General features: G+C 40.4%; 1 protein-coding gene across 5 annotated transcripts in view; it reads right to left on the bottom strand.

Moving 5' to 3' along the window:
* Positions 1–880: 880 nt before the first annotated feature.
* Positions 881–9,849, bottom strand: part of Cyld (CYLD lysine 63 deubiquitinase) — a 55,892-nt gene continuing 46,923 nt past the window's right edge. For all 5 annotated transcript variants that reach the window (XM_055620773.1, XM_055620778.1, XM_055620775.1 and 2 more), the window contains 5 exons: positions 9,516–9,648; positions 8,520–8,628; positions 7,612–7,730; positions 7,091–7,307; positions 881–5,934 (listed from right to left, as the gene is read on the bottom strand). In XM_055620773.1, coding sequence (XP_055476748.1) covers positions 5,750–5,934; positions 7,091–7,307; positions 7,612–7,730; positions 8,520–8,628; positions 9,516–9,648 — 763 coding nt within the window. In that variant the 3' untranslated portion in view covers positions 881–5,749. The remainder of the gene's footprint in view (positions 5,935–7,090; positions 7,308–7,611; positions 7,731–8,519; positions 8,629–9,515; positions 9,649–9,849) is intronic.

Raw genomic sequence — 9,849 nt, 5'->3', positions numbered from 1 at the left:
ATGAGAAAAAAAAAAAAAAAAAAAAAAAAAAAAAAAAAAAAAAAACCTGTATAGACCAGAGCTCCTGCCAGAGTGAAGAACTCCGGGCAGTGCATCCCAGCTTTCAGATTGTGTCAGGGAGTCCGGCAGAGGCCAAGGGTGGGACCAGAGTTCCTTTGGCTAGGTCAGCTCTCCTCAACAAAGACTGGTTTTCATTTGACTGTCCAGATAGACAGATGGGCAAAGCATATACTATCCCTGTCACCTCAATCTGCCCAAACACAAGAATGGGGTCTATGAAAATGTATGACAACCTTTGAGTCAAACAAGAAAAAGTACAGCTGCAAAATAGCCCATGTTGTTATCGGCATGTGCATTCAGCTGTGGGTTTTCTGAACAGAAACCTTGGCACACTAGGTAGCAATATAACTCATTCTAGCCTCCCTTCCTGTATGCACTAAGTGTCTTGGCCTCCAGGGAAGGACTTTGTCATCTATTTTGTTACCTAAAAGAAGCCTGGAGTAAAACTTCAGTCTCTAAAATGTCATGTGATCATTCCCTGGGCATTTCCAGGAAGCAGCCACATCCTTTCAAGCCAAGCATAGCCCTCTGTAGTGAACAGCTCTGGGCCACATCTGCACATGGAATGGCAGCTCAGGAGGAGCAACCTGTGGTTGCAGGCTTGGAGGCTGGCGGCAATGAGCCACATCCAGCACCAGAGCCCAGAGCCTAACTACACCTGAAATGCTCCCTGGATACAGTGTGGGCCAGGACGCTTGAAGACAACTGTGGAGAGCATTTCCCAGGAGATTCTTGCCTTAAGCATTTGAGAAGTTGTAAAGAACTAATTTGTATGTTCCTCTAACCCCAAGACCCTTCCCCTAAAGAAATCAAGGAAAAAGAAGCATAAAATTCATTTTAATGATACAGAAATAGTACATGGTACATTTCTTTCCACAGCAGCACTCCATTCATTTCTAGGTTTAACAAAATTAAGGCTAAATTGGAGCATTCTGATAGAAAAGGATTGTTTTATGTGATGTTATTCATTTTCTCATAAGCAAAAGGATGTTCTTTGGGAAAAAAGAAAAAAAAAAAAAAAACAGTTGAAACAGATACCAGAAAAGGAAATGGGATACAAATTGTGTTCCTTTGGGTCAGACTGCTAATAACCACCCCCTAAGAGAGGGCCAGTGGGATTTTTTTTAAATGAATATTTCTGGTATGAGGGCAATTCTCCAGAGTTAGCATTCCACAGTATAAGGCTGTTTCATAACATGAGACCAAAGACAGTTGTGTCTCCAGTATAATCCCCTTAGAATAAATAACTAATGAAAGTCAACAATATTTAAAAGTACACTGTGCTAAGGCCGGTGGTGCCTGGAAGGATAACCCCTGCACTAACAGCCCTTTTCCCTCAAATCTGTTAGGAAGAAAATGAAACTAAAACATGAAGAAACAAAATGGTCAGCACTACCAGACAGAGGCCAGGACCCTGTGGTGCTCCTGAATACACTCACTGCTACTTAAGGCCACCAGAAGGGGTTTACCCCCACCCACCCCGCTTTCCCAGTGTGCACTACTCCTGGCCAGCTCCCTACTCACCTTCTGTTGCCACATTTGGACTCAAGGGAAACCCTTTAGCAACTCTAGAATTCATGAGACAAAGCATATGTCCACTGATGCTACCACCCAGTGCCCCACCCAATAAGACAACAGAAGCTCACTCAGAAGCAAGATTAATTCCCTGACAGGAAGCCGTACTTTCATGCCTTTGACAAGAGTGCAATGCCCAAAGCCACAGAAGCTTGCATTCATGTGAGGCCTATCCTCAGCTCCGACAGGCAGCTCCTGCCTCCTCCAACCCTTTCTGCTCACTAGTTCCCACTGTAACATCTTCTTCTCCACCACCCAGCTGCATTATGGAACTAAGGAGTTATTTCACTGAGGAAGAATTGGAGATGGCGTGGGAATCACCAAGCCCAAGGAAAGCGGCCTTGTTTTTCCGCTTGTTTGTTTTTTAATGACAGGCCTTATAACCTACCTTCTCTTAGAAGGATATCCTATTTATGACATGACGGCCTGTTACGTGGGGGTGGGGAGGCAAAATCTTCCCATGAGTTTAAATGTTTTCATTAAAAGTAGTAGAGAGAAATTAATTCAGTGATTTTTTTCCCCTTCAACATGAAAATAAATTTTTATCTATTCCTTTGGCTCCCAGTTTCTATTTCTATAGAAACAGGATAAAGGGAAACAGCCAAGTAAGTACCATCAAATATCCTCTAAGATTTATGTGTATTCCAAAGACTACCAATCCCTCTAGGAATAGAGGGTGTAGGTACACATACCAAATGCACTTCTTATAGAAGTTCACATGTAAACAGAGATAAACACATAAACAATGCCCACTTCTTCACACTTATATAGAATAACTGCTAAGGATACTAGCATTGTTTGATCCCACAGTAACAGAAGGAAAAGGGATCTTTGAAACCTTCCAACCTTATGATTCCATACCCACTGGCCACTGGTTTCTGTTGATGAGCTTCTGAGTTTGAAACTTCCTACCTTCAACAGGATATCAGATCGAGGCATGTCCTGAACATTGACAATTTGTACTGCTTCCCCCTATCCAACTCCACAGTCTGAACCCTTCATTACACAGAGCAAAACACTCAAGCTCAGGAAGTCAAGATATTGTTTGGGCACAGAGCAAGTGATGGAGAAAGGACCTAGGGTTTTTGTTCTTTTTTTCTTTACTTCTCCCTGTTGTTCTACGACATCTCCCAAAGTGGTCCCCACAAAGGCCTGTCACCCACACCCAGGCTAAGATGCTATCAATGGGTACTCTGGTGTTGAAATTGGGCAGGATGCTGTAGAAGAGCAGGCACCCGCTCTCATAGGGTCTATGCCATATATTAGCCACCTAATAAATATCCAGTAAATACTTGTTGGCAGTTACTCATGAAGGCCAAACATTGTATTTTGCACAGCCTTCTCGGTGTAGGATACTTCAAACAGACACAAGATTATCTAGCTGCTTACTAAACTCCAACTGGGGGTGGGGTTGCTACTCCTAGATTTATGAAAATTCCACATTCAGACCACCAGAGAATTGACAAGCTCCTAACAGTCAATCCTTTGTCCTCATTTGTGCTCAAGAGGGTATGCAGAGAAAAAGATATGAGTCTGAGGGAAGATGAGCCTTGCCATTTACCTAAGCATTTGGCAAACGTAATAAAAACTCTAAGCTACTTGGAGGATGCAATGCATAGCAACTTCCAACAGCTGCACTATACAGATACCCATTTCTGTTTTTCAATATATTTCCCCCATCTTAGGAAACACTGCTTTGTGGATTGGGCTAGACTCTCTATGAAGCTGGCAGTGAGGGGCTGGACATTTAGCTTATGTATTAAAAGTATTCCTGGCTCCCTTCCCTCTCTCTCTGCCTATCCCCCTGGCTCTTCATACATATATACAGATTTGCTTCAAGGTAGAAAAATATAAATTCTTATATTTTCTATTTGTAGCCATGGATCATAAACCATATTGTAAGTAAGATGATCCTACTACACTGTCATCTTGATAAGAAAAAAGGATAATCAAAGCATTTTCAAAGGCAATGGGAAAACAGTACAAAAAAAAAAAAAAACCTGATTAAAAATTAGGTTAACCCATAGGCACACAAGCTATCTGCATTACACAGTCTAGCCCTATTGCCTCGGTGGCAAACCAGGCTCTGTGGGGACAGAGAATGAGGAAGGAGGACCCAGAGGGAAAAGAAGGCATGGGGGGAAAGCTCCTGCTGGCCTGTGGTCCTCGGGCCTCCCCAGCCACTGAAAGTGGGCCCTTCACTGTGTGCCCCACCTACCCACTACTGCTAAAGAACACTGAGTGCGACTTCAAGAAAAATCTTCCTAGGGTTTGCCTGTAGACATGGTCCTACTCGCTCACAAAGTGCCACCCCAACTTGGGACCCACTGCCAAACAAGCATTGAGTCCTTTGCTCAGAAAGCCAAGTAGCTGGTCTCTTACCACATGGATTTTGCCTCCATTTCTACAATTAAAAAAAAAAAAAGTTTTCCCTCACCCCCTTTTACTGTTAAACCTGGCTTGCCTATATATACAGATTCCTGATCATTCCACAGTTAAACTTTACAAAGTCACACTAACGGACTCATTCAATACATACTTATTATAGGGTGACTGACTCTGGGTGGTCAGAGCCTGCGAGCTCAGCCCCTGTGCTCATCATTCTCACCTGCCCCTAGGTGAAGGAAGGCCAGCCCATAGCTGGAGGTCTTCATTCCAAACTAGTTGTGGCACTCAGTGTAGGCATTCAGCTATACAAAAGTCTGTGCAGAATATACGTACTTTTCCATTACAAAAGTACAAAGATTACAAGATGGAAGAGCTTTTGTGCCTTGTGATTTATAAAGCTAATACATGCTAGCAAAATAGAATAATAAAACCAAGAAGGAAAGTGCCTTTAAAAATAACAGCAAGATTTATAAAACTCTTTTGACATTAAATATTTTATAAAGGCATATGCTACACATACAATACCTTTTCTGTCTTTCTGTGAGGTTGACATTATTCCAGAAAGACAGCCATACCACAAAACATGCAGACAACAAACACTCTAGAGTGTCCACCAATGGCCTATACACACACTACGAGCTGTCCTAAGGCAACATCCATTATTTCCTTCTTCAATCAGGAGGATGAAGCTGTCACTAACATTCCAGTAACACACTGATATGGCTGTTCCTGTTTCAAGTCAAACAAAACTGCTATCAGTGAGTTTAAGACTCTCTGATTAAACAAAACCACAGTCTTACTTAAATTAAGAGAAGTTCATGTAAACTAAAAATAAAATAATTTATTTGAAATGAGAATTTTAAATATCTATTACATCTTTTCATGGAAATGTTAGTACTGTCTCTAAGCAAACTTTATTTTCTCTGGACTCTGTATCTGTACAAGAATATATTATTTATCACTCTTGTCATTTCATAAATCAGTGCACTTTGTTCCATACTTACAAGTCCCTACAGAAAAACCTGTTTATGACTGAGATGCTTCAATTGTCTTGTACCCTAATCCTCCAAGAAGACATCAAAAATGGACATTTTATGACAGAGCCTCTCGTTTATCTTAAAACCAGAATAGAAAATAACACCACAAAAGGAATTTCAACATGTTCTGACCACTGCTGCAGGAACACAGAAACTTGGCAAAGTACAGACATGCAGGAAATCAGCATTATGTAGGAAAAATTAACAATTAAAGTCAGCACACCTTCAACAACTGGAGTAAAGGTCGACTCTTAATAAAACCATATTATTTTCCCTCAAGGCAATCATTAGCTACAAAAGAAAAATTATTTCATATCCTTGGTCCATAAGAAGAAATATTTATTTACATCCTCATTGGACTAAAAGAGGTTTTAAACGTCACAATTAAAATTGTATGCTTCCAAAAATATCATATCAATGCAGTTAACTTAAAATTTCAGGTATTAATAACTTCATTAAGACTTCTTAAAAAACCAACACAAACATACTTCCTAGAGTGCAAAATGCTTCTTATTAAATACTTCAGGAACACAAAAGCAATTTGTTTGGAAACACAGCAATCCTTTGCTGAAGGCCCATCATCACAAAAGACACCCACTGCCGGCAATGGGCGCCTGTAGAACCACCAGCTGGAGGAAAATGGAGCGTTAAGCTTTGTGCTCCATCTCTGCCAGTTTCAGATGACCTGGTTATTTGTACAAGCTCATGGTTGGACTCTGGTACATGCACATGTATGCATCGCAGAGAAGTCTGCGTGCACAGCCTTGAATTCTTCTGGAGTCCAAAGAGTGTAGATCCTCCAGAGACATCTTCAAGTACTCTCCCACTTCCGGGCAGGGCGTCACCTGTGGAATGTTGAAGCCATTCTGACCACCTGCAGAGAAAGAAGAGCTCTTTTTAGGGAAGGGAACTTCCAAGTCCTCTTAGCACCCTGTCCTACCACAACAATTTTGCTATCCTAGAACTTAATGAAGACCAACACTCAGAATCAGAAAATAAACAAACTTTGGTTTGACTTTTAATTCCTAGAATTATAGTCTCTTTGGCTTCGAGAGGGTTCTGAAGGCAAAAATGAATAAAATTGGTGAAAGGACGTATATTTAGGAAAGGCCTGATTTGCAGGCTGCTACCCATGTGTGCACACACAGCCTTGACGCCTCACACTTGCATGTCCCTCCCAGACAGTAGCAGCCTGACATTTCCCAAATGTCATGATGTTAGGTTAACTGAGTGAAGCACATGGTCAGGAGGGGTGAGCTGTACCCTCAAGCACCTGAGAGCTAAGGAAACATGGAGAACTGCTGGTCTACAACTTGTGCCTCTGGTCTAGTGGTACCTCTGGGGTGTGTGTGTGTGTGTGTGTGTGTGTGTACTGTGGCAAGTTCCTTATTACCAAAACCTCTTGAGATCCTGGACTAGTGTGTATTAAGTAATGACTAAGCTTCCTAAATTAATTTATTGGGTAAAGATTTCTTCCTGAAAAGGAATGCGTGAGATCAGGAACACTGAGTTAAATACACACCATGTAACATTCAACACTTTAAACCTTAGCTTAGACAACAGAGAAACAGGCACGATTTCTATACCAAAGTATTCCCACAGAGGTTGGCATACAGATGCTCAATAAATGGCTACTACAGTGTATACAAAAATAAAAGGAAGTAGTTGGTAGAATCAGCTTCAAAAGAAGAATTTTAGAATTTTTTTTTCTTTGAGATAGGGTAAATTGAAACAGGTTCTCATTATGTAACACAAACTGGCTTTAATTCAATATCCTCCACCTCCCAAGTAAAGATTATGGACAGCATTCTTTTAAAAAATCTGTCTGAGTGCCAAGATGTCACAATATTATCGTTTCTTAGTTTGGGTAGAATTATTAATACACTTTGAATATTAAATTCTGTAACAGCATGATATCCCTCAAAGGATTTTTCTCACAAAATACTTTATTACTCCAAACAAGTGCTCTCACTAGGAAGCATCACACCCCAAATAAAGGATACTGAGTACAAAAGAAAAATTTTAAATACCATCTCTATCAGCCATACTGTCAAAGAACAGCCAGGCAGAGTCATCCTTCCCATACTTCACAAAAGCAACGTAGTGGCTCGTTTCTATGCAGAGAACAGCAAATAACTCCATCTTCTGACAGGGGATGCAGCCATGTCTCCAGTCCCAGTCAGGCAAGTCTTTGGGAAGTGATACTGGGTGATAAGTATGATTCAACCTCCTCGGATGAAGGTGAACCTAAAATGGACCATGAAGCAAATGACACGCATGAGCTAATGCCATGTTTCAAGGGAGCAAACGCTTAACCACTTTTAATGACCACATCTCTTATAAACACAACCAAGTACTACACACACACACACACACACACACACACACACACACACACACACACCAGCAGAAGAGACATGAGCAATAACATTCATTGCGAATGTTTAAAGTGAACTTCAATTCTGAAAGGCTTTCAAGCCCTGAAATGCTCTGGACCATCTGTGAGAACCTGACTGCTACAGGGCACATCCAGCAGGTGAGTGCGGATTACCTGAGTGCTGCAGGTCTTACAGAACTGCTTGATCTTCCCTGCTGAGATGTCAGGGTCATCATAGCACTCTCTACACTCATACATCGCAAGTCCTCCACAGATGCGGCACTGCCTGGGAGCTACCATATGCAGAGAGGGAGGGAGGAAGGAAGAAGTCTTTTAAAAGGCATTCTAAGGTAGTCTGTCTTTAAGAATAAAAGCTATATTTTCAAAAGAAGAATGCTCAGGTGAAAAAAGAAAAGGCCTAACTAGCCCTCTCTGATCCTCTTAAAATCTCATTTAGTTTTTCTTGTAGTTGTAATATTCTAAAGGATTTTTTTTTCAAATAACCATTTTTGATAGCCTATTCTAGGATTGTTCCTCTGATTATAAAATGTCTAAAGATACAAAGAAAGCTGATAGTACATATGATCTTAGTCAGCAAGAGACAACCACTGCCAATCTTTTAAACTTTCTCTAATATTTTGGTGTCTAAACATTTACATAACTGTGTGTGCCCGGCACGTACGTGTATGTCAAGCATCTCTCAGCCAGCCTCTCACTGCACTTTCCTTCTACTCACTACTACCTTCATGTGCGTTGTCCTCAAGCCCCTGGGTTTTAACTGCAGTCGTTCTATTGTTATAGACATATAATCCAATTAGCCTCTTCCCTCTTACTTACGTTTACTTGCCTCTAATTTCTTATCATATGGTGATAAGTAATTTTGCATTTAAAGTGTTTTTTTTTTTTACCTCTACTTTTTTCAGAAAAATTCTCAGTACTCAAATTATTGGCTTAGTATGTCTAAGCTCTTCAGATACTGAACTGCCTTTTAGAAGTGCTATATCTACAACAAATGAAAAGCCCAGGGGGACTATTTCTAAAACAAAACAAAACAAAACAAAAACAAAGGCCTGTATACTTACTGTCTTCAAGTAAATCTGTTATATTTAACTCCAAGGAAGGAAAAATTTTTTTAAATAGTTTAAAGTCTTTTCCAAACCGAGGCATCTGGATAATCAAACATGATGGTGCCTAATAAACAAACAAACAAAGAAATAAGACATACAGTTTTAGAAAGCAAAGTCCTAAGGGGCTGGGGACTCAGCTTAGTATAGTAGCATGCCCAAAGCCTGAGTCTTGTCCCCTGCACAATGGGAGGAAAAGTGCAAAAAACAGGTTTCCTGTGAAGATGAAATAGTCACGGCTGTCAAACACAGCAGTGGTTTCAGCACAGTTCTGTTGTCATGAAACAGAGCCTACGTGTAAATGTGCAATGCGGATGCAGAGCAGCAGCAAGCTTCAGAATTTCCAGACTTCCCTGTCAGACATCCTCATAGAGGATGCTCCCGAAACATCAGCAATGGAGTAAGGAAACCACTACTCCACCAGAGATGAACATGACAGAAACAGGCCGCAGCATGCACCACAGAAACCACACATTCAGGTTAAAGACTTTTCTATCACATTCATTAACAAACCCATACAGAAGAACCTACTGGCACTTTATCTTAACCAAAAGGAGAAAAGCAACAGTACCTTTGACATGTTTAAATAATATGCTTGGGTAAAACGACACCTAAAAATATAAACATGTATGTATATATACATATCTTTAGCATTAAGCTACTTTAAAGCTTTTCAAGTGAAAATTAGCTTTTTTCCTCCCTTTCCACACAAATCCAAAACATTCCAACTTAAGCTAAAGTGCTTTCATAAAAAAGAACAAAGTTGAAATACCATTTTTCTTAAATGTGTGTTCTTAACACTGTGTGTTTTGAACTGTTCTTGGTTAAAGCACAGTGACAGCTCGGTGTAGTTCAGTGGGCAGCACTCAGGATAGTGTATAAAAAAGTCCGACTTTAATCTCCAGCACTGCTAAGAAGCAAAATAAAGTAACAATAAAACTCAGAATCACTAACCTCTGCAAATTTCAGGTTGCTGTTGATAAAAGACCATTCTAGTAACTGCTGAATTGTAGGAACTCCAACTTTCTCATTTTTTTCCATAAAAATTTGATAGAAGTTACAGTCTTGAACTTTTTGACCTGCTGACCTAGGAACATGCAGAAAGAAATATACATAAGCTATCTCTTAAATGCTTAATTCAGAATACTAAGCCATCTGGCAGGACCTGAGAACACGATACCATGATGCTGATGTACAGCTCTGGACCATCCAAAGGCCAGGTGGGCAAAAGACAATGATTTGGATGAGATAATTAAATGCACTTATGTAGAAAACCTCATAAAATATT

This window comes from Psammomys obesus, unplaced genomic scaffold (assembly GCF_907164565.1).
Source record: "Psammomys obesus unplaced genomic scaffold, mPsaObe1.curated_primary_1811, whole genome shotgun sequence".
Taxonomy (NCBI): Eukaryota; Metazoa; Chordata; class Mammalia; order Rodentia; family Muridae; genus Psammomys; species Psammomys obesus.
The sequence above is the reverse complement of the archived record's forward strand: the minus strand, read 5'-3'. Positions and strand labels throughout refer to the sequence as shown.